The sequence below is a fragment of the Camarhynchus parvulus genome, chromosome 8 (genome assembly GCF_901933205.1).
Source record: "Camarhynchus parvulus chromosome 8, STF_HiC, whole genome shotgun sequence".
NCBI classification, from domain to species: Eukaryota; Metazoa; Chordata; class Aves; order Passeriformes; family Thraupidae; genus Camarhynchus; species Camarhynchus parvulus.
The window spans coordinates 23830213-23854998 of NC_044578.1; the positions used below are offsets into that span (position 1 = coordinate 23830213).

The 24786-nt window shown below is 42.2% G+C and overlaps 1 protein-coding gene across 3 annotated transcripts; it reads left to right on the forward strand.

Annotated features, from left to right (window-relative positions):
• Positions 1-23: 23 nt before the first annotated feature.
• On the forward strand, positions 24-24665 carry SWT1 (SWT1 RNA endoribonuclease homolog). Of its 3 annotated transcripts, none has more exons than XM_030953303.1 (19): positions 24-113; positions 977-1051; positions 3147-3205; positions 3883-4627; positions 5623-5694; positions 5833-5889; positions 6512-6641; positions 6769-6870; positions 8004-8192; positions 8531-8624; positions 9822-9958; positions 10609-10760; positions 12014-12152; positions 12947-13092; positions 14173-14381; positions 14603-14731; positions 21401-21467; positions 22148-22212; positions 23596-24665. In XM_030953303.1, exons 2-19 carry the CDS (start codon positions 986-988, stop codon positions 23699-23701), a joined length of 2664 nt encoding a protein of 887 aa, XP_030809163.1. In that variant the 5' UTR covers positions 24-113; positions 977-985; the 3' UTR covers positions 23702-24665. The 3 variants fall into 3 exon arrangements, with proteins under 3 accessions (XP_030809163.1, XP_030809164.1, XP_030809165.1); XM_030953304.1 differs by having other exon boundaries at positions 14173-14339; XM_030953305.1 differs by lacking the exons at positions 21401-21467; positions 22148-22212; positions 23596-24665 and having other exon boundaries at positions 14225-14381.
• The last annotated feature ends 121 nt before the right edge of the window (positions 24666-24786 follow it).

The following is a 24786-nucleotide window of genomic DNA, read 5'->3' on the forward strand; positions in this document are numbered from 1 at the left end:
CGCGGCGGAGGAGGAGCCGCGCCGGGGCCGGGGCAGCCGCGCCGGGCACGGCCCGAGCCGTCCGAACGGCCCCGACAGCTGTCGCGGGGCCCGCCGGGGAGCGGCCGAGCGGGGTGAGGCAGCGCCGCGCGGCGTCCTGTGAGGAGGGAGGAAGGGAAGGGAAATAGGCGGAAGGGAAAGGGAGCTGTGTTTGTTGGCAGCGCCCCGGGTACCTTGCGGGCCCCCGGGCTGTCCCCTCGGAGGGAGTGAGGCAGGAGCTGTCGCCCCTCAGCCCCCCGTGAGAGGCTCCTTCAGAGCCCGGTGCTGCCCGCGCCTCAGGGCGCAGCCGGTCCCGGGCTGCGCCGCTCAGGTTTGGGATCTGGGATCGCGTCGCTGGGAGCTCCGGGTGAAGCTTCCCTGAACTTGCTGGTGGTGCGCGCTGTCTGTGTGGAGGGGCTGCTGCAGGATGTCACTGTAATTCCCCATCCTCGGGAGGGGCCGGAGGCGGCTGTCACACCGCCGGGACTGCCTTAGACAGTCACAGCTTCGGCTGGGTTGGAAAAGCTCTCCAAGCCCATCAAGCCCAAGCTGTGCCCGATCCCCGCCGTGACAGCAGCCCAGAGCGCTGAGTGCCACGTCCCGGCCTTCCTGGGACACCTGCGGGGATGGGGACTCCAACACCGCCCTGGGCAGCACCTTGCAATGTCCGATGGTCTTGAAACTTGGTTATACGACTCAGTGTTAAGGGATGCTAGTTTTTGTTTGTTTGCTGGTACAAAATAGGTGTCTTTGGGGAGGTGTAATTGCTGTCCTTTCTGCTCTGGTGTTCCCTCAGAGTAATGAGTAATTAGTTAATCCGGTTGAGATCTGCTGTAGATCTGTAATGAGGAAACAAAAGAAGACTATTATAAAGTGTTTTTCTCTGTGTAGTTAAAACTTATTTTTATCTCTAAAAACGTAAAACAAGTAATAAAGACAACACGTTTTTTTTTTGCAGGATTTGAAGATGTCTAAAAAGAAGCTGAAGAAACTATCTGGAAAGGAAGTCTCTTTGGATGGCCAGGATGACAAAGTAGGAGCAGAAATAGTATTACTTTTATATCTTAATTCAACCTCCTACATTCAAGAGAACATTGTTTAGCTGCCTTGTGATAGAAGGATGAATCCAATTTAAAGACAGCATCATAAAGAACAGCAGGAGAGTTAAGTTGGGCAGATAAATGTGTTTTTCTTCAGAAGCTGTGAGTAGTATGGGTATCAGAAAATAAGAAACTTTTTCATTTTAGTATATGTTTCTGTTTGAGGAAAGTTGGATTTAATACTGGTGCTGAAACCAGTGCTGTTTTCTTGCCCTGTTCTGTAACTTGGATCATATATCCTAATTTTCTGATTAGCCACAAGTGACACTTCACAGCATTTTGGTGAGTGACTCTCAAATATTTCCTTCTAGCCACTGAGACATAAATTAATGACCAAAATTCTCAGCATATTCTAGTACATACTTGTATCTAGTGAGTCAGCTTTCACTGAATCACTTGTAAAATGCAGGTGCTACAGGAGTTGTCACCTTTGGGTCCTACTTGTGTGTCGCTTCCTATTGTTTTTTATTGTTTGTGTCCACTTCTGACAAGTTACCCTCTCAGAAGTACAATACATAGTTGATAAATCAGTCGTTTAATAAATTCACACTTAAATTTTATACATTTTCTCCCGTTGGATTTTGCAAGGAATATGTATAAAGTAAGAGAGGTTTTACCTGCCTTCTCTAAAATTTTTTGCAACTGTTAATAAATAAACATGATTATGGCCTTATAAACGGAATTATTCCTGTTAGATGCTTTCTGATCATAGAGAAAATGTTGTTCAAAGTCAAATGTTTGTAACTATTATTTCTTGCCCTGATTTCCTTACTACTATTCAATTTGTCTTTTAAAAATAGCTTATCCTAAAATGCCTTATTGTTTTGGGTTTTTTTACTTGTGTAATACAAAGGGTAAACACTTGGCTTAAAACCTCATACTGTAGCGTATTGCCATTGCTAATGCCTCACCAGTTTGAAGAATACAGCTTTAACAGCAAAAAGATGAGGAAATCTCTAATAGGAGCAAGTGCCCTGCAGTGTGATCCCAGCATGGGTGGGAGGTGTCTTATACCCCAAACTGGTCGTGCTGGGAGGAGGGGAACAGTAAGAAAATTTGCTTATGATGATTAAATTAAATGAAAATGTTTGAGAAAAGGAGGAGGTGGGTTGAAAAGAAATATTTAAAATGTCATGAGTTTTCATTGTTGTTGGGGAATAGGCCTTGAAGAGAGAAATGAGCAGCTGGAAATGGGTTTGTCGTCACCACAAGTTGTCCCAGGAGCACCATGAGCTCCACCTACCCCAAGGGAGCTCCTTCAGTGTTTTCCAGCTGTTGGGACAGCAGGGGGGTGCATGTGACCCCAGGAGGAGCCTTTGGAATTGTCTCTCATTCTGTTTGTTCTTTGCATTGCTGGTATTGGTCCTGCAGCTCAGAACCAGCCACAGGCAGAAGTTCTCAGAACTGCCTTAATTTAGGATTCCCCTGGTTTCTGCAAGCCTTTGATTTTTGCATAAAGTGCTCTCTAGTGTGGGAGTAAACCAGCTAAGGCCTCTCTAGGTAGGAAAAATCACTGCAGCAGTGACCTAATGGCCTCACTGAGTCAGCAGGCCCTAGTCATTGAAGGAGTGAATTATTTGTGAAAGGATGAACTGACTGGAGCTTCCTTATCCAAAATAATCCATGTGTTACTGTTCTCTGTTGTAACTTCCTGCACCCTGCTGCAGTTTGGGGAAAACTGAGTCCTATAACCCAGAGGTGTGTAAAAACTACATGTGGACACTTGGTTTTACCTGAGTGAGTGCCTGTGAATTGATCATGGTGGGAATGTTACTGTCTCAGGTCTGTACTTGTCACTGCTGTAGTGGACCCTTTGAATCACTTTGTAAGCGTTAAAGTGCTCCATGATTAAATAATGAAGTGCTGCTAAACCCTTTGTGCCCTTATCTTTGCATGCACATCCTTGGCACCCTTTGACCTTAGTGTTTCTCTAAGCAAAGTCAAACCACCCAGTTTTGACATTATCTTATGAAGGCTTTTTTTTCAACTGCAGTTTTCTCTGTAAGCCCCTGAATTTTTTTTTTTCAGAACTCTGAAGACACAAGATCTTACAAGCACACTGCAAAAGAAGAAACAGAACATCAGAGGTAAATTCTCAATCTGTCATTAAATAGAACTACTTAAAAATATAATAGTCACAGACTGTTTAATGCTGAAGACTTTTTTTCAACCAGTTCACCAAATAAAATATGGTGTTTTAACCAGTCTTTCTTTGGATATTTTAAACCTAGTGTACAGTAAATATAATTACCACGTATTTTCTCTGCTTTTATAAGAAAGTTTCCTAATAATTTTTCATATAATTCATGATTTCTCTAGAATGGTATTATATTCCCTCCATTGTCCCCTTTCCAAGTTCCCCAGTCAGTGCAGAATAAACAGTTTGGAAGCTGTGTGTGTTTTGGCACTGTGTGGCCAAGCTGACCTTTTAGGTAACACACCTCCCTTATCACTGAACTGCTGTTAAAACCGATCTGTGTGATAAGAAGAAACTCGACTGTGTAGGGTGTCTCTCAAACCAGCAGTGAATGCAGAAGAAGCTTTTTCTCCTTTTTCTGAAAGCTAAAATGGCTGTACAGTGGAGAAAGATAAATCCAAAAAATGCCGTATCAAACTATTTTGAAGGACAACTGTTGCTTCAAGTTCATATTTAGGAATATGGTGCTCATAAATGTTTAGCTCTGTCTCAATCAAATGCAGATGCCTTTTTTGTTGCTCTTTTCCATTAACTGAGCTAAAATACATTACTTTCTTGATCATGTAGGTCCAAACCAGAGAAGGATGGGCATGAGAAGAAGCGACATCGAAGTTCTTGTGCTTTTCACGATGCAGATGGAAGATCCCAGGAAAAATCTCCAAAGAGAAGCAAAACCCCAGATGGTTCTTCAATTCATACTGAAAGGCAGAAGAAAATAGTGATCCAGTTTAAAGCCAAAGAAATCAAACATGGCAAAACCACCCGCATTCCTGATGTGGTGACTGCCAGCAAGGAAAGAAGTCGCTCTGATGGAAAAGAAGGGAAAAGGCTCTGGCACAGCTTTGAGCTTCAGAGGGACAAGGCACTGAAGAAAAAGAGAGAGAAAGCTGAACTCTGTAAACTCAAGCTAAAAGCAGAACAAGCTATGATAGAAAAGTTTAAGTCCTCTGTGTATGAGGTACCACATAAAAAGGCAGAGGGCTCAAAGAAGCGGAGTGAAGATGTCAGAATTCCCAAAAAGCCACCTGACAGCTCTGCAGGGACTGGGCATGGTGACAGACCTTCCAGTAAGGAGCCAAGTGTATTATCTAGCTTCTGGGAAGAAGAGGAGGAGGAGGAAGAAGAATATAAGGACTTTGCTGAGAAAAAGAGGCACACGAGTAAACACAGACCATCACACTCCCCATGTGAAACTCCGCCACGACGGGACTCTTGGAAGCGCAAGAAACACAGCCCTGGTTCTCCTAAAGCTCCTGAGCACTCAGGAACTAAAGGAGGAGACTTGGAAGCCACAGCATTGTGTTTTAAGCAGGTAATTAGAACCCCATTCTTTGTATTACGTAGATGTTTCAGGATGGTTTCTTAATGGCAGATTTATATGAGCAGACTGTCTTCTTACAGAATCCAGCCAGGTTTCATAGCTAACTAGGTGGATTTTTTTCTGATCCTAATGCAAACCTTGTCTCCATGTTCCTCAGCTAAATGTTAAACAGACCAGAAGAGTAAAGGTCTTGGATGTTGGGACTGTGTCTGCACAGGTGCTTCCATGGCTTTGCTTTGCTGCTGGGGGTGTGGAGTACTTTAGTTTATGTATAAATCAGCTGATTTTTTGTTTTGAGCTGATATGGTTATTTCATTTTTTGAATTAATAAACTGAAGCAATGAAAACTTGCTGCCAGACAGAGCATTGCTTGCAGAGTGATGCCAGGAGAGCTTGGGGTGGATGTGGGACTACATTGGTATGTGTGCTGCAGAACTTCCCTTTTATCTGTGACAGGTTTGTTTCTAAGCTCAGGTTGTGGTGCAGAGCCAAACACAAGCTGGATCTTGAGCATGGGGTGTTTTTGCTGTTGTTCTGGTGAAAATGCCCAGCAACTTTGGAGATTGCAGTTTGTGTTACAGTAGTGTGAACATTTTGTGTGTATGCTAAGAGTTATTACATGCAAAGCTGGGGAGTCACTGAGGTTGGAAGGCACCTCTGGAGATAATCCTGTCCAGCCCCCTTGCTCAAGCAGGGTCAGCCAGAGCTCATTGCCCAGGACAAAGGGCAGAGACCCCAAAACCTCTCTGGGCAGCCTGGTCAGGTACCTTCAATGTAAAAAAAGGTGAGAGGTTAACGTTCAGATGGATTTTGCTGTGTAGTCCAGTCATTTATTTAAAAGAAAGCCATGCATCTAAGCCATATTAAAATGATACTGTAGATGCTAATAAGTTTAGTTTGTGTTCCCTATTCACTTGTGAGTACCCAGTGTTCTCTAAAAAGCCCTCTAAGACATGTGTTGTTCTTCTGTTCCTGCTTGTTTCTAGAATGTTGAGGAACCCTGCACATCTGACTCCTACCAGGGAGGTGAGGTCAGAAAGCGTGTACCTGTCCCAAAGGTGAGTGAGGGACTTGTTTAACAATGTAGGGCTGTATTCCAAAACTCCTGGCATGGGGATCCCTTTTACCTCAGTATTTCTTGATATTTTGTGATGTTGGCAGGTGTGTGTTTGTGGTGTTTTTAATTCTCCCTACAGAGCTCTGAAGACTTTCCACCCCTTCAAGACAGTCAGAACACAGAAACAGACCAAGAGGTTGGTAATGCTTTCATTTAGCACTTCTGTGTTGTCTTAAAGACCAAGGGCACCGAGGTTGTGTAACTGGACAATTCCATGACCTTTCCTAGTATTTGACATTGTTGACTCATGATCTACACTCAAATGTGGAGCATTTATTTAAAAAACTAAGCAAACTTGCTGAAGTACTGCTAATTAGGAACTTTTGGAGATAAAGTGTGTCTTTCTGTTACCATGTGCAACAAAAAGGCCTTCACAGTTGCTCACATGCTCCAGCTATCTCATGTTTCATCCTCTAACTTTTTAGTTGGAAGAGAGACATATTTTTTAAGAAGTGCCTGTTAGGAAACTTCTTAAAGTTTCCTAAAATTGCAGTTTGTGTAGCAAAAAAATGCAGCAAAATTTTTGACTACCATGTAGAAAGGTCATAAATCTTTCTAGGCCATATTTTGGATGTCTTTACTGGAGAATATGTAGAAGTTCTCATAGATTTACATTGATTTCTTGTACTGACTTAAAATTTTTCAGACATAATTTTGAGGCAATTTTAACAGCTTTAATGCAAAAGTGTCTTTTTGGGAAATAATTATGGAGTGATGCCTTCCAATGGATTGCACACATGCTCATTTTCTCACTGTAGATGCAGATAGTTGAAGACTTGCACGTTGCTCGTGTGGAGAAGAGGATGGCCCTGTCTGTAGTACAGACCTGTGGAGAGCTTACAAGCATGGAGATAGATCTTCCAGAGCAGGATTTAAATACTTCTGCTGGTATGTCATGATTGGATCTGCTTTGCTCTCTAGTTGCAACAAGTAATTACAGTTATTGATGGTCTGAGTAAGGAGCACACAACTGATTATTTCTGCTGTTTTCTCTTTTTTCTCTTCTTTTCCCCAGGGGCCTTTAGTTCTGGTTTGAACATCCTAGTGGTGATTGACACAAATATAATGATTAGTCACCTTGAGTTTGTGAGATCCCTGAAATCTGAGGATATACCAGGTATGTAAATATGTTCTGATGAGTAAGACATTGTAAAGGTAAAGGTGGCAGAACTGGGGAATTTCTCAGAAATTCAGAATGCAGATCCTGGCTTTAATATTTGCCTCTAATATTCTGGGAAGCTGTTGGTTATTTCATATTTGCAGGATTGGGATTGTGCATGTCAGTTCTTGGTAGGCACATCTGGAGTCTGTCAGAATCCCTAGGGTGTTTTGATGCTTTCAGCTAATGAGTACACTTATTCCAGCCACCTGGAAAATACCTTTCCATAGGGCCTAAGTGATATTCAGGAGTGTGTCAGACTGTATTTCTTTTCCTAGGTTAGGAATGCTGCTGTCTTATGTACATTGAGATGCCTTTTTAGAATACTGCAACTCCCAGTGTCTGGTCCTGCACCAGCCCCACTATGTTGACAAGGCTGCTGATTCCCAGCCTATTTATTGTAAAGCAGATGGTTATTAATGCCTTTCTTTAAAATTCTGTTCTCATAATGTGAATGTGAAAGAAAACAGTTGAAGTATTTGTCATGGGAAGACCAACAGAACAGTCATTAAACTTCTCATTTACCCCTGTATTTCATATAAAAACTTTAAAGTTCAGCCCATACTTACTTACAAATCAAGCCATGGTCCAATATCCACACTTTCTGCTCCTGGTTTAGGAGTGCTGGTTGGCAATGAACACCAGCCCTTGCTGCTTTTTTTTGCTGCTTGTTTTGGCACAGTGACTGCTGTGGTCACTTGGGTGTGTGCAGCCAGGTATTCCAGCTGCTGTTTCACCTTGCTGCAGCATCTCACAGCGAGTGTGTGCCAAGATAATTGGTGCAAATATGTGTTATTAATGTTGTCAAAGTATTCTGCTGATTAAAATTGTGTCTCCCTTTTGTTTGCCTGGTACTGTCACTTTTCTATGTAATCAGTGTAGTGCCAGATTGAGGTTAGATTAGAAAGAGGGAAGTCGGCCTTTTCCAGCTTTTTTTCAAATGCTAGATTCTCTCGAGCAAGGACTATGAAAACTATGGGCGAAAAAGTGTGCACTTGCATGAAGATGATGCTTGAATTGAAAGTTCTCTGTATTGTGTCGCTCCTGCAAATACCTTTGTTTATTGGTGGTGGTGGTTTTCTTCCTTCCAGGAGTTGACAGACTTGCATTAATCATTCCCTGGGTCGTCCTACAAGAGCTGGACAACTTGAAGAAGGGGAAAATGTTGCAGCATGTTCGGGACAAAGCTATACCTGCAGTGCAGTTCATCTACAAGTGTCTCAAGAACCAGGATTCCAAACTGTGGGGGCAATCCATGCAGCTGGCTTCTCAAAAAATGTGTAATACATGTGCAATCCATTTGTGCTGGGTACTTCATCCTTGCACTTCACCTAGTGGCAACCTTAGAATTCTGAGTTTAATGGAGACTTCTTCACTCTGCTATTTGCTAATTAACATGAGCTAATTTCTTGCAGCAGCCTTCACAGTGTATCCAAGGCTGTGGCATGCAAATGTCTCTACTATCTATTGTTTTACCAATTGCTTCTCACTTTCACCTTACACTTGTGTCCTTGTATGGGGAGTGTTAAATCTACAAAGAGCACCATGAGTGCACTGAGGTGTTTGTGAGGCTGAGCTGTGCCCACATCCCTCAGCTGTGTCTGCCCTGCCTTTGCAGATGGGCTGAGTGACGAGAACAACGATGACCGTGTCCTGCAGTGCTGCCTGCAGTACCAGAAGCTCTTCCCACAAGCTCTTGTTGTCCTCTGCACGTGAGTTCCTGGCTGCCTTTAGCTCTCCTGCCACACTGCTTTCAAAGCAGGGCTTAAAGAAAGAGCACTTTCTGATGTAAGCTCTTGGAAGGGCAACCACCCTCTTAAAAGCTAGAGTAGAAGGCTATAATAAACCACTGCACCTAGAGATGGAATCACCTTCCTGAGCTTGAGGCCTGAAATAGAATTCAGCTTACTCAATACACAGTTTTAAAACTTGTTAAAACATAGGTTTCTCAGATTTTATTCTGGTTTCTCATAAAAAATATTTCTGAAGTTACTAAATGGAAAAAATACTTAAATTAAGGATTGAGATCCAGTTAGAGACTTCATCCCTGTTCCCAGCCAGGCAAGCAGAAGCAAAGAAGGGGTTAATCTTAGAAAGAGGGAAGCTGGAGAAGGATTTGCTGCTGTTCCTGATTGTGGGGATAACAGCTGACCTCTGGGTATTGATTCTGAATTTGATAGGAGCAGGTGAAGCCAGCTCAAAGGACTAATACTCCTTGGCTGTACTTGGTCTTGGCTAGAACCAGTTCCTGCACGGTTCAGTGAGTGGGATTAAAGCTCTGGGCACCATTTGGGTTATTTAAGTTGACACAGGTGGCTGTTCAAAATGCCATTTCAGTCACAGTGTTCATAGGGTCATGATGGTGATTTTTGGTTTCACTGATCAAAAAACAGGAGATGCCTTCAGAACTGGTTTTCATCCAAAAATCTCTTTATCCTCTACCAATATCAGCAATGGGAATTTTTGAGAAAGTACTGGGATGCAACTTTGTCCTGGCTTTTTAAAGTAGTTTTGCTGGAGCAGAACCTCGGAGTGGCATCTGGGACAAAGATTTGGCCAGCAGAATAGTTACAAAGGGTCTCAACAAGGAGAATTAACTCTAGCCATCAAATAAGATAGTACTGTCTTAAAATTATTGCCTGGTTTGCTTTCTGAGATCATAGCAACTAAGCACCACTGCTGTAATCACTAAAGTAGTAATTATAGCTATTGTTTTCTTAAACCTAGATCCTGAAACACTTCTCAGTATGTTTCTCATTTTTAACTAATTTTCTGTTTTAAATTTTTGAACTGCTTCTAATTGCTTGAGAAATAGAACTTAGTCTATATAATGAAGTTCACAAAATAAGTTTTCCAAATACAGTGTGCTGCTTTTATTCCTTTGTTGACAACAGTTAATTATTTTCTAGGGATGATAAAAATCTGTGTAATAAAGCCATTGTGAGTGAGGTCAAGGCATTCTGCAAAGCTGATCTGGTTACTGCTCTGCAGAATGTGAATGCAAACAGGCCCCAGAACTCTGAGGAGCTGCAGCAGCCAAAGCAGGGTGAGTCTGGGGAATATGGTGGTTTGTAAAAATCAGTGGGGTAGAGGAAGAACAGTTGCTACTATGCCTTCAGTTTTCCTATGCTTTCAATCCTTAGGAATGTTTTATGTTTGGGGAAGGTTTTTTCAAAGGTTTTCTGAAAGTTCGAGATATTAATTAAACCATCTCAGAGTTCTAGGAAATTCAAATATGACATATTTTTATTTTATAGGGAAAAAACACTGCATTAATTTCCTGTGTTTAGAGTAATTTAAAAGGTGTCCTAAACTTTTTGGGACTGAAGGAGGTTTTTTAATTTTTCCAAGGATACAGGTACAGCTCACAGAGATCCTCTTGTGCTCGCTGATAACCCTGCTGGCTGTATATGATCTAGGTTATTTAAGGAGAAAAGAAATGTGGAGTAAGATCACTAATGAATAGTACTCTGGGGACATTAACCTTCTTGGTTAGTAGCTGTTAATTAAAAATACACACAGTACAAGTGGGTATAACTAGAAATAATTGAAACTTAATTAGGTGAAGCACATCTACTTTATAAACCAAAGTGCAGTATATCTTCATTTATGGGGACAAGTTCTTCATGTGCCATCAACATGAATTAGATATAAACCCACTTTCAATAAATGCCTTTTTTGTCATTGATTTTACAGATACAGAATTTGGGAAGACAACAACAGGTGATGCTGGTTTTACTGCACAATTCCCAAATGTGCTTCCAGACCTTGAAAAGAACTTAGGAGAAGCTTTGTCTTGTATTTTGGAGACTGAAATGAAACTTGCATTTGGAAACCTGTGGATGGAGGTGGTTTCTTACATCATTTTGCTTGATATTTTGATTATTGAAAGGCTTGAATGTCCTTGTTGTTTTATTGCTGTTAATACCTGTGCCAAGCCAAACTCCAGTCATCCAGGTCCCTGATATCATTGACAGGAACAGCTCAGTGCTCACTTCTAATATTTCATTTTACAGCAAGATTATCCTGTTTGATCACTAGTGTGCAACACGTGCAGTATTTTAATAGAATTTTAATGACACAGTAACAGGGCTGCTGGTTTCTCAGTGTAAAGTTCAGAGTTCTTTTTATTAGTGGCATTAAAATTCTATTTCAGTTTTTCTACTCAAGTAAAACCCTGCGCTGTAAATACATCCTGCAAGAAATCATTCCATCATGTTCTGTATAATATCAGGGCATTTGTTGCAGGCATTTCTTCCCTACCAGAACAGATGTGGATAAAACTGTTCCCAGCTGAATTCATTCCAGTGCAGATGCAGAATAACAAGGGTACTAATGAGAACCTCTAAACATGCTTGCAGAAGTATGGTTTGCAAAAGATAAATACCCAGATACAAGGCACTTTCAAATCATCCATGCTTTACTTAAATTACATTTTATAGCTGGTGGGGGGGTTGTTAAATTTTAAATTTATTGTGTATAAGCCTCTGTGGCTTTAAAAATCCCCCAAACTCATGGGGTGACTGTTGTTTCCCAAGCTGCCCTGATTAGCTGCTAAACTTTCAATCACTTCTCTATTCACTTAGTTAATTTCTTTAAACATATCTTCAAACACTGGTTTCACTTGATAGTAGTGAATTCTCAGGTTTTTTGCAATACATGTATTTTACTTCATGTGTAAATAGTGTTTATTTTTACTTTGTAACAGTACTGGAAAATCAAAGGCATATTTACTGTTGTTCTTTTTGTTCTTGTTACTGTTGGCTTTTGTGCACAAGTAACTCATTAGATCAGTTTTGACATAAGTCAAAAGTACTAAGATTTTTTGAGGAATGGGGAACCACAAATCATGAGACTGATTGATTTTGCATTGCTGCTGAATGAGCATCACTGTTTAATCCAGGGTGCTGCTGAATCAAATCTTTATTAATTGATAAACTTGTTTAAATCTGGACATGGTCTTTATTTCTAAGGAATCACTGAATTTCTCCTTCAGCAGTCACAAATCATCACATTCTTGAAGAGCAGAGCAGTTGTGGGATTTATAGGAACATGTCTAAATGAAAACCAGCCTTTGCATTTATATCATACTCTCTTCCAGATCCTGTATCTGAAGCCACCATGGACCTTGGCAAACCTGCTGAAATGTTATAAAAAACACTGGATGGCTGTTTTTGGTTATGTGGTGCCAAGGAGTTTACTTTCAACCATTGAATGTCTTTCTAAGCACCTTTATGCAGGTAACAGTCCCTGAGAAAGTTAATTGTAAACTTGTAAAAAGCCTCCATGCTCTGGTTTGAGTTATGGAACTGACTGTGTGTACTCCTAGGTTTGAATTATTTTTAAAAAGCAAATAATTCCTTTTCCCTCCTTTGCCTCCATGTTACATGTGACCAAATGATCTGCATTTACCAAAAAAATTATGGAGGAGCAAAGGATATTTAATGTGGTATGTGAGGGCAGGGAGGTTTGTTTTAAAAAGAAGCCAACTAAAATAAAACCCCCACAAACCTTCCATTTGTTTAAAGATGTCTTTGAGCATTTGATTTTGACAGACAGACCTGGTGAACTCCCCCAGAGGGTGCTGGGCACTGCCCAGGCTCCCCAGGGAATGGGCACAGCCCCAAGGCTGCCAGAGCCCCAGGAGGGTTTGGACAAAGCTCCCAGGGCAGGATTGTTGGGATGTCTGTGCAGGGCCAGGGGTTGGACTCTGTGATCCCTGTGGGTCCCTTCCCACTCAGGATATCCTGGGATTTCTTGGTTCTGCCTCTTTGGGATATTCTGCTGTTCTGCAGAATTATTTTAGATATGCCAGTTGATCATTGTGCAAGATCCCAGGATAAATTTGGTTGAGGAGTGAGCAGTCTCATGCCTGTTTCTCTGAGATTGTTGTACCTGATGCTTCTGAACCATTTTCCTAGGTTTTTCAAATGCTTCTGTTAATCTAGGTATTTGAGTATTAAATTTGCCTGCCAAGACTGTAAAATCCTAACTTGTTTTTTTCCTCCTTCTTACATTAATGTCTAAACATCAGATAAACCATTTGACTCCTCAACAGTGCGTGTCTTACTCCAGGAATCCAAAAAATTGCTCCATGCTTTCAGCTGCAGGTCAGACTACAACGGTGTCCTGCCCCAGGCTTATGCTGAAGTTGCAAAACTCTGTGAGACCCTTGGGGGGGTAAGGGCAGCTTTGGTGTTTGTCCACCTCACCCCATCCTCAAGTTGTTCCATGTTCCAAACCTGGCTTAGATTTCTTATTCCCATCATTTCCACTGATTACTCCAGGAAATGTTGCTGGGGCGTTTTCATAATGAAGAGACCCTGACTTTAACTTTTATTTTCATGCAGTGAATATCTGCTGATACATTTTTTTCCCTAATATAAATGTGTTAGTATCAGAAGGGTGACTGAAAACCATTATTTTGTCTTAGTTTTCTATTGCATTTGTATCTGATGGGCCTTAGAGGTTAAACTTGTTTCTCCTTCTGACATGGGTTCCATACTGCTGTTCTTAAGCTTTCATTGTCTTTGTAGCTGAAGAAGGGACTCCCTTGTTTGTGGTGGTTGTGCTGGCCCCTTTTGTGTTCTTAGAAGTTGGTCTTTATTCCCAGCTCAGCTCTGAGGAGGAAATTCCAACTATCTTGATTTATGGTTACTGTCAGTTCTGTATGTAATGATGTAAAAACTGGAGTCATGAGCATGGATGAAATATTTGGATTTATGGGAAAGAAGATAGGTCAGAACAGCTGTAAAGAGTTCTTGGTGTCTTTGGAAAAGAATGAAGGGAAAAGAAAGGTCAGGAGTCACCTGTGCTGGGACCTCTGTGCAATGCAGTCAGCCCTGAATCTGATGTTCTGTGTCATGAGAATCAGGCTCTTTCTTAAAACTTGTCAGGAAGGAAATTCCTCCCTGTGAGGGTGATGAGGCCCTGGCACAGGGTGCCCAGAGCAGCTGTGGCTGCCCCTGGATCCCTGGAAGTGTCCAAGGCCAGGTTGGATGGGGCTTGGAGCAAGCTGGGATAGTGGAAGGTGTCCCTGCCCATGACAGGGATGGGACTGGATGGGCTTTGGTGTCCCTTCCAGCCCAAACTGTTGAGAGAGGCTTTGGATGCAGAGACTGTAACCAAGGTGACCCAAAGAGTTCAGCCTTGATTTCTTTAGCATTGCTTAAAAAAAATCTGTAGAAGTGTGTAGGTTCTGGTTTTCTGAAGTCAGGAACCAAATACATTGATTATTTGTTTGCTGAACTGTTTTATAAGGTGAGGGCAGACAGTGAGCAGGATTTATCAGAAGACATCATGGTTCTTTCAGAAAATGCTGTGTGTGAAAAAATGGAAGCCACGATGCCCAATCTGCAAAGCACTGAGGAAAAGGAGCTACAGCCCAGCTTTCATGTGGCTCAGGAAAACAGGCACCAGGAAATCTGGTCAGTCCTGGAAGGTGTTTGGAACACCATGAACTTGTACAGGTACAGCTTGCTAAAAGGGCTCAGAACTAACACATAACCTTAGATAACTTTCAAACAAGCACACTTTAGCAACTGTGCTTTTCTTACCCTGTAATTAATCTAAATTGACCCCCTCCCAAAAAAAAATCACACAAAAGTTGGGAGCATGCAAATTGTTATGTCAATCAGAGCTTTTTTATTAACTGCTTTTCTACCTCTTCTTTATTTCTTTTGAATTTCAGTATTGAGCTATTCCAGAAGCTGGACCCCAGTGCAGTGACCATGGCTGGCAAGGCCTCATTTGAGGAGGCTTTTCTGGGCCTGCAGAAGCTGCTGGCAGCAGTGAAGGACATCCATGAGGGCATTGGCAGGTGAGCACTCCAGCTGGGCACAGAATGTGTCACAAGCACCTGAAGCCACAAAAGTCTGAAATATTTCAGCACCAAACCACTCTTTATTCTGTGTGCTTGGTGACATGATTTGCAGTAAAAATCCTGCTGCCAAGGTCAAGGCTGCCTTGAACCATTGGTAGCAAAAGATCATGGAAGTGTTGCAGATGTGGAGATCTCTTGCAGGGAATTGCCTTTGATGCCTGGGATTTGTTTTCCAGTGTTTGACCAGCAAGTTGCCTCTGCTCAGGTGTAACTGGAGCTATTAATGATTATGATTAATACATCAGTTTTGATGGCAGGAACTTGAAATAATTCAGGGCATTTGTGTTTCAAATGTGAGGCCCACTCAGATGGGGGCAAAGTTCCAATAGAGAGCGAAAGATGTAAAGTTTTGGGCCTTTGCTGTTTCCAGTTCAAGTGCTCTTCATGACAGCCATATGAACAATCAGCTGCATTCTCTCTGTAGGCAGGGTAATATTCCCTCTGTCTTCATAGAATCACAGAATCCCAGAGTGGTTTGAGTTGGGAGAGACCTCCAAGCCCATCCAGTGCCACCCCTGCCATGGGCAGGGACACCTTCCACTATCCCAGGTTGCTCCAAGCCCTGTCCAACCTGGCCTGGGACACTTCCAGGGATCCAGGGGCAGCCACAGCTTCTCTGGGCACCCTGTGCCAGGGCCTGCCCACCCTCCCAGGGAACAATTCCTTCCCAGTATCCCATCTAACCCTGCCCTCTGGCAGGGAGAGCCCCATCCCTCCACTGTTTTTTTACAGCACAAAAAAATTGGAAGTTACAGGAAAAATAAGGAATCTGTGTTGTCTTGGCTTAGTCTTTTTTTCATGGCACTGAAATACAGATCTATTCAAAGAATTACTGTCTCTCTTTCAAATATAACTGATCAAGATATTATAAAATCAGAAACAGAAAAATATGGGTAGAAAAGAGAGCTTGAGCAGGTGAATGCTGATGGATTCAATTTATTGCTGGTGTGTTTTTTCCCTCTAAGGAAATTGTTTCAATAAAGTAGGTTACTGCTAAACTTTGCTCTCTTCATTCTGATGCTAAAGTTTTTTCAACAGATCCTGTGGTGCCAGTTTATAAATATGGTAGATGAGATTAAATGGGAATATGGAGTATTCAGAATGGTTATTTTTGTGTTGCAGAGGTGTTTCATTTAAAACTGTTGGTTTTCTTTGTGGGAGAGCTCTGTAAAAATAAAAACTCCTAATAATAAATAAAAATACACAGGCTGATTGTTGGAATGGAGTAGTTTTGCTGGACACTTTGGAAATGCCTGCTCTGATGTGCAGGTTTGCAGTAGGTGGCATCGTGGAGCAAGAAATAGGGAGAATTTGCTCCAAGCATTTGCTGCATTGGCCTTGAATGGAGGGGTTTAAGGGAGTTTGAGAGTTCTGAGGAGCTTTTCTAAAGAGCCCAGAGCCAGGTTAATATCTCATTGCAGTTTTATGAATATTGCAGAGTATTAAAGCAAAAATTCAGAAGCTTTCATAGAACCAGAATGGTTGGGGTTGGAAGGGACTTTAAAGCTCTTCTGTTTCCACCCCCTGCCATGGGCAGAGACACCTCATTTTCATTTTGCTCTAAAACTGATCTTGCAGCATATTTATATTTCTTGATTTTTGAAAAGAAATTCCTCTCAGTGACTTAATCTAATGGCATGATTGCAGAAAAGGAGGCACTGGAGAAAAAATAGTGGGTAAGTTCTGTCCTGAATATTTGGAGGTAACACAGCTTTTAATGATCAAATACAGCTGATTCTGTGGTACCTTCTGATCCCTGCTGTCCAGAACAAAGAACAGAGAAAATATCTTGTGAAAGTTTGGAAGCTTTACCAGTAAATTATGTTGAAAGTTCAACTGCATTAAAAAAGATTAGATTTTCAGATTGTTAAAAACAATTAGAAAAACATGATTATGCTTTTTGAGATAAATGTAATGATACCCTTAATGATTAAAAAAAATGACATCAGTTGCACTACCTCAGCTATTCAGGCTTGATGGCCAGAACATGTTAACGACAAATACAGATAAGGGGGAAAAAAAGCTGTTTCATTGAAGATGTGTCAGTAACAGCTTTTTGCATGTTACCCCGTTCTGGTAATTTCTGTAACACCATGCAGTTTTTTTTATTTTGTCTGGATTTCTTCCTCTAACAGCCTTGGTAGCAGAGTGTGTTTGTATTGCACAGTTCTGCTTGCCAGCAATGACAGCCTTCAGCTCTGAAATTAAGAATAATCAGTACAGTTAGCATGTTCTAACTATGTACCTTTACTATTGGTAATGGGCAAAGGGTATGAAACCTCTGAAATTTAAGCATCCAGTAAAATTGTGAAACATTACGTGATTTTAAATAATTTTGGATTGAGGATTTGTGAGTGTTCTCAGTGGTGGTTTATATTTCTGTTTGGGTTGGGTATTATGTGGAACCAGTTAATTGGGGCACCTTATTTAAGGTCTCTTAAATTAACTCTTTAAAATAAAGTAGGGGTTTAGATTAGCTGATGTTTGCCCTTAGCTGAATAGAACTTGTGATTCTAAGCTGCTGTATGCAGCCCTAGGGAATTGGACATTGTCTTCATGTTTCCTGCCAGGTTTCTTTTAGATAAGAAATCCTTGTTCATAGGAAAGAAAGAAAATTCAGTCTTGGGTGAATTGATGCAGTTATTTCAAGTTGGATTTTTTCCTTTCATCTCTTGGCTAAAAAAGAATTTTTTGTTCATATGCCAACTTGAAAATCACTTACATCTTACAGCATATACACTTAGATACAGGCCTTCTAAATATTTATACTAATATGCTGTCACCTGTAAAATATTTGTCTGTTACTGACTGCATAAGGAGCCTGACTTCTGCTTTTCTAATATATTATCTAAATTGAACTTCTCTCACACGCCCAATGGTTTGGAAAAATGTGGTTTAGGCCAGGACTCTATAAACATTTGTAAATTAAAAGTGTAATTTCTTAAGATTTCAGTAGTGCAGGAGAGTGTTACCATACAGAACTGATCACTGAATTGAAATAATTGAAAAACAATTCTGCAGTGTTACTAGCTTTAGTACAGAGTTCCTCAGATGCAGAGAAACTGTGTCCTCTATTTTTTCAGCTGGTCAGTGGAGGAACTGAGGTCTCTTCTCCTTGGTGTCTCAATAGCGAATTGTCTTCATTGCCTTAGGCTCTGGTGTCAGTTAATAATTTCTGCTATAAAGTCCCCATAAAGTCTCTAGATGAAGAGCTCTGCCTGTAATCTTCTCTGCACACAGTCTCTTTTTGGAAGTAAAATGGAGATTAGCTCCCTGTTCAAGAAGTATCAGACATTCCAATCACTACTTGTTTGGTCTTTACGGTTTTATGCATTTAGGTGAAACCTGAAACTGAACTTACCTGCAGCCTTCTCTGCTGCCAGGCCCAAACTGAAATGTTCTGTTGTGCCAATTTTAATGACAGCTGTAAGAAACAAAGCTCAAATAGAGCTGGAGGTGGGCAGTGCTCCCCAAGGGGCAGGGCAGAGGTGGTGCTGTGCAGCTGCTCACACCATGGTGCCTTTAGAGCAGTCTGAAAAGCAGAAAGGTTTCAAACTCCGGGCTCTAAAGCCATGGTGCTTGGAGCCTGTAGAGCCAGGGGTGCCAGCAGGGGCTGACAGCTGAGACATTTTGAAGTATTTCTTATCCATTTCTGTTTATTATTGCATTTTACACCTTGTAAAATACAGTATTGGCATCAGATGAGTGACAGGACAGGAGATAAACATTGGGAGTGGTTTGGGAAGCACTTGAGATAAAATCATCATCTGTCTCCTTTCTCCCTCCTGCCCCCAAGACAGCATTTAACCTCCAATTGGTGGCAGATATTCATAGTAATTTCTTGGGTCTTTCTGTGACATTCCCTTCTTTACCTCAAATTCCTTTCTTTACCTATGACATTTCCTTCTTTACCTCAATATTTCCAGAAAACTGTGTGGAACCACCCTGGAGTCCTTAGGTTGAAGCTGAAGTACAGAAGGGGGGGTGTTGTAGTGTGGCTCTGCAAGGCTGTGCTGATGGAAAGGCCAAGTGATTCCATGGATTTCCACCCTCTGCTTCTGAACCAGTGTGGAGAGAGGAGCAGCAGCAGTGGTTGGTGTTGTTGTGCTGAGGTTCACATGGCTGCTTACAAGAGTTGGATGTAGAAGCCCTTTGATTCATGGGTTACTGATTTACAGGCAGTTCTCTAGACGTAGTTCTGCAGTTGAGGCAGATGTTTTGTCACTGAGAAGCTTCCATGGAAACAAAGGCAACTTGATTTAATGAAGTAATGGAGGCAGAGTCAATGCTCCTACAGACAGGTCCAAATTTCCCAGTGCTTCCCATTCCCTTAAAATGTCCATTTTCCATAGCACAGGGGGTGACTACAGGTGATGAAAGGAACATGAAGTGATTGAAAGCAGTAGGGAGCTGTGGTGCTGAGAAATCATCACTTTGCAGACAGGAGTGTGTCAGTTCTGTACAGAAGAATATATTCCCAGACTGGAACTGGTATTGCAGCCCTTGTTTAGCTGCAGACAGAACCAGGCTGTTTTGTGAGTGCTGACCTGTTGGGAATCTGTGGGGGGAGTTATGGTGCAGGCTCTTCCCTAAGCAGCTTCCCAGGGCTCTGTATGGAGTGAGGGCTCCCCCTCAAAACAACAAATCTCTTACATTTGAAGATGCTGTAAAACTTGGAGCCAAATGTCAGACTTCTCATTCCACAGCAGAAACCATTGGCATCATCCAGGCAAAGGCCATAAAATGAGGTACAGGATTTAACATTAGGTTACTTGGATGATTAATTACACTATTTGGTTTTTTCCCCCAAGGAGCTGGAGGCACAGTGGGTTTGTTCATACACCTGAGGTCCTGCAGGGATACACTTGAGTGTGTTCCCTCCATCCTTCCTCTGGAGAGCTCCCATGGCCAGGTTTTCCAATGGCAGCTCAGTCCTTGGCACAGCAGGAAGAATGGGGATGTACAGATTTTACCCCAGCATTTTGTGATAGCCTTGGGGTGAGATTATTCATAACACCTTAGCTTTTATGTTGTGTCCAGTTGTGCATCCAGGCTGATGGCAGCAGTCGGGCAGGTTCTGCCTGGGCTGGAGGGAATGATTCCATGAAGAATCATTCATATAATTCAGCCTCTCCCAGGTTCAGGATGCTCTGCTCCTGCTCCTGCAGGTGCTGGGTGTGGTAGGCAGGGCTGGATAGCCTGGAGCTGCTGGGGTGGGAGTGGGAGCTGCTGGGTGGAGGAGTGGGAGAATCCCACTTTGTTGGGTGGGAGTGGGAGCTGCTGGGGCAGTGGGAGCTGCTGTGCAGTTGCAGCTGCCAGGATTCCCAGCATTTCTATGGAGGGTTGCCGGCAGCTTCTCCCTGCCGGGGTTTTCCGCTGTCAAAGCCGATTGTCGCTGAGGTGCCTGGGGAAGGTTCTGAGGTGTTTTTAGGCAGAGCAGCCGGTTGGTTCCCTTCCTGACTCCTATTAAGGCAAAGATTTTGGGTACTGCTTCTTAGGAAGCAGGGGGAAGAATGCATGACTAATTTTTGGTGATAATTCCTATGAAAAATGATGGGAAAAAGCAGTGGACACTGTGCTTTTAGAGGGGACTCGACAATAAATCCTGTGCTGTGTCATAGTATTCCAGCCTGCTTCAAACACAGGCTCCTTTAACGGTTATTTTTAAACTTTGTTACTTTCCTTTTTTTTTTTCAACTCCTAATTAATTCATTTATAAATGAAGCTTACCGCTTGCAAGAGGAGGGAGAGAATTTGGGCACTTTCCCATGGGAAAGTAAATAGAGCTTTCCCCAAGCAATTTTCTTTTTCCAAGTCCAGTCATTATCTTAATCATGATTTAACTATGTAAGACTTAAAAATCCAGAATTTTCTCAGTATTTCTTAATATATATAAGGTGTTAGTTGTGTTTTAATTTTGTGTTAATTTTAAGGTACATTTTGCAGCATTTAGGAGGGTTCTGCTTTTCCTGGTGAATGCAAATGAAGTTACACTGAGGTGGAACTGAATTGTATCTGACTGAATAGATGAGGTTAATTAATTTTGTTAAAAACCAACTTCTTTACTGGATTGCCTTTGGAGCCTTGTGGAAAAGGGTGTCCATCAAGGTGCTTCATTAAAGCCACCCCTCTTCAGCTGCTACATCCCACTGGCTCTTAGCTGTATTGGGTGGGAATTGGTGCTCATTAGAAGTAACAAAAATGGCAAGTGAGTTGCAGCATTTGCGCTGCATGTGGGAATCTGGAGGGAATGAGTTAAAGCTGGGATGGGAATGTTGTGTGTGAGCCCATGGGCTGCACTGGTGGGCTTCAAGGGGCTTTCAGTTAGTGCTTAAAGGGTTTCCTCCCTCCTCCCTCATTCAGAAATGGCTCACAAAAACATGGAGAGAATTTTTAATTAGAAAAAGCCTCCAGGAAAGTCCTCACAGAAATAATAAGCTCTTTAATTCTGTTGGAGTCGTGGAAGGGAGAATTCTTCAAAGTTCATAATTTCTTTTTTGTTCAAGTCATTTTTTTCCCCTTGAAGGTTTCTGACTTATTTTTTTAACTCTTTCACAGACTCCTTTTCTACTTGCAGTAAATCATCCCCAAACTTTTCTTTTTCAGAATTTTAACCCCGACCAGCAGTTTCCAAGATATTTGGACCCTCTATAGCTTCCTCAGAAGACATGAGGTATGACATTTTCTTTGGTGTTTGATCACTTCACTTACAGCTTTTATTTTAGGAAGCTCTGCAGTCATGTCTCATCACTGTATTTCCATTAAGAAGTTTGATTCTTTGCTCTTATTTATTAGTTGAACATAAAGATAGATTTTGGTTGGATTTCAACAGGTATTTGAGTTATTCCTATGATTTGCTGAGTGCTCACTTGGTGTGAATGAATTGCTGTTGAGAGTAAAAAAACCTCAAAATGAATGTTTTTAGTAGAATATTTCTGTTTAATATGTTACATATTTCAGGCTTGCAGAGCTCTGCTGTGCAGGGAAATATATTTGGGGTTTGGGCCTTCACATAATTTTTTGGAATTGATGCAAGTCAGGGCTTATTTCATTTGAGATACACACACATATATCTATATATGTATATGTAAATAAAACTATAGGGTAACTTAAGAGGGGAGGAAGAATTCTTGAAGGTCTTTTAGATTTGTGCAGGAGTGGTTAGCAAATTAAGCTGAAATTAGTAATATTTGATTTTATTACAAGATACAGGATGACTTTTTTAATGTCCTGTCTGAACCTGAGAGCCTGTTAGGGAATACATGGGCTGTATCTGCTATTCCTACTGTATAATCGTAGAAGACATGTGATACTTGATAAATTACTATATTAATTCTTTTTTCTTTGTTTTAGATCAATAACAGTCTGAAATTCACTGCTGAGGAGCTGTATGAATGTGTTTCACAGGAGCTCTACAGGTGAGCCAGTTACTGACCCCATTGGGGGAGTTGAGGCAGCTTTTTCACCTGTATTAACCAAGGTACCATGAGAGGAATCATCTGGGTCAATAAAAATCTCCCTTTGTAGGAATAGTGTAGGGAAAATAAATGGGGGATTTTTAAATTCCCTTTTTAATGTTAATGCCTGATTAACACAGAGCAGATGAGGACAGAAAATAAATTGGACTTGAGACATCAGTGCTTACATGGAGATTTTCAGCTGTTGGAGGTGAGGTGTTGAGCCCTCTCTCCTCTGCCAGTGATTTCTGGCTCATTTCTTTATGAATTTGTGTCACTGAAAGCTTGTGAATGCAGGCTCTGGGAGGTTTCTAAAATGCCATCATGGATTTTTAATAATTCTGAGCTGGCTAATAACGGGCAGGTAACTGGATTTTGCTGTTGTAGGGATATGAATGAGCTGTCACTGGCCAGGATCAGCTGAGTGAAAGGCTGGAGGGTGAATTACTCTAAAAAGCTTCCCTTTGCCTGGATTCATTCTGGGTCCCTGAATCTTCTGTGAAGTTCAATGTGCAGATTGCAAGATCAGGAGACAAAGTTATTCAGGGAGGGAGACATTCAATATTTATATCAGTAATAAAAAACAGTTTAAAAGCTTCACTCCCACAGGTTGATGGCTCTAGACCTGTATTGATACAGGCATAAAGAAAACAATGTGTGGAAATTCTTCACTCCCACAAGGTGATGGCTCTAGACCTGTATTGATACAGGCATAAAGAAAACAATGTGTGGAAATTCTTCACTCCCACAAGGTGATGGCTCTAGACCTGTATTGATACAGGCATAAAGAAAACAGTGTGTGGGAATTTGGGCTCAGCAGAGTAAAGCAGGTGCTTTGGAGACTTCCTGGCAGCCCTCAGGCTGTGCTTGGGGAACTTGGTGATTGGGGTTTTCTTCCTTTTTTGAGGAGCAGCTTTTAAATGGTCTTTTGAGAAAGAATCTTTTGGAAACCTAAGTTAGGGCATGTTTATATGTGATCAGGTTGAGATTACTCTTTTGAAAGGGTCTAAGTTGTAAGGGGGTGTATCCAGATCCTTATTTTGAGTGTGAGTACAGGCTATGAACCTTCCAGAATCCCAGATCTCTGCAGGAGGTTGATGTCAGTGACCTCTCCTGACAATTGGTCCCCTTTACCTGCCCTAGAAGGGAACAGGGGCTCTGCCTGTGGCAGCTGTGGGTTGGCTGTTGCAAGGAGCTCACCTGAAACCCTCCGATGTAGCAGCTGTAGTGCAAAAGTCACTGCGGCTGCTTGAGCTTGATGGAAACGTCCTTGAAAATTTAAGGAGTATTTGTAAAGATTGCTGTTCTGCTGTGTCCTGCTAACCTTTCTCTCCTGTCTCCCAGGGAGAGGCTGGAAGTGGGCTGCTGCCAGCTGGCACAGCTGGAGCAGACGCTGGAGCAGTGCCAGGCGTCCGTGCACAGGGAGGCCGAGAGCCGGGGCTGGCTCTGACCCGGGCTCAGCTCCGCCTCCTCAGGGAGAGGAGAGGAAAAGGGAAGTGCTGGAGGAGCCAAAACCCTGCCGGCTTTTCTTCTCGAAGGTGCTGGTTGGGCTTGGAGTTGAAGGGAAAACACAGTTTCACGTGGATATTAAATGTTGGGATTTCTGCTGAGAATTCTATTCACTACTAGAATGTTCTGTCTTGAGTGAGAGTGCTGCTGGATAGGCATGGATAGCCAGGAGAAGCAGGGCTGCTTTGGGATGCAGCAGCTGTGCTGTGCTGCTCTGAGCATCCAGCATTCCTGTCAGGAGCTGAGCTGTTAATGGTTGGATAGGAAAACCTCTCTGTTTGTTTTGCTGGTAGTTTACAAGTCACAAATGAGAGAAAGGAATCTGTTGTGTGACCCGAGGGTAGGAAGTAGCTGAGTGCAAGGCCAGGAATGAAGGACTGACCCACAGACACACACCGTGTGTGTCCTGTGCAGTGAAGGCTTCAGGGAGGATGTAGAATGGGCAAAGGAGCAGACTGATGCCTGTTTTTCCTTAAAGACAAAACAGACCCCCCACCCTCACACAAGTGTTTGTCCCATACCCCTTTTCAGAGGGTTCCTTTGTTTAAGCAGGCATTTTATATTCATACAGTGGAAAGCTGCTAGCAGTGCTCCCGGGGAAACTCCTCATCCAGCTCCTGCCACATCCTTCAGGAAGGTGGGCCTGGGTCCTCCCTGCTCTCCAGGTGACATCCCTCTGTGGCTGCACTGCTGGTTGCTTTCCAGAACTGCTTTAAGTCCATGAAACTTTCCAAAAGCCATTTTCTAAGGCCTTTAATGCTACCTCTTCTTGTATGTATTTGTACAGATGAGCTGACTGGCAAAGTTCTGAAGTGTCTATTTTCATATTAACTTTTGGATGTATTTGTAAATTCTTGATTGTAAAAATGTAATTTATTGTTACATAAACCAGTGGTTAATTCTGAGTGGCTCTGCCCAGTCCCTGTGGATTCAAGTGCAGCACAGTCCTGCCAGGGAGCGGGGTGGAATTCCTGTTGGAGCACAGTGACTGTGCAGGGCTGTTCCCATGGGGGTTTTTCCAGCCCT

What these genes read in the sequence shown, in the direction of transcription:
- SWT1 (XM_030953303.1), top strand. Translation starts at nt 986, where the DNA reads ATGTCTAAAAAGAAGCTGAAGAAACTATCTGGAAAGGAAGTCTCTTTG. An exon ending in ACACAGAAACAGACCAAGAG is followed by an intron (nt 5,890 to 6,511) that starts GTTGGTAATGCT and finishes TTCTCACTGTAG; the next exon opens with ATGCAGATAGTTGAAGACTT. An exon ending in GCTCTTGTTGTCCTCTGCAC is followed by an intron (nt 8,625 to 9,821) that starts GTGAGTTCCTGG and finishes ATTATTTTCTAG; the next exon opens with GGATGATAAAAATCTGTGTA.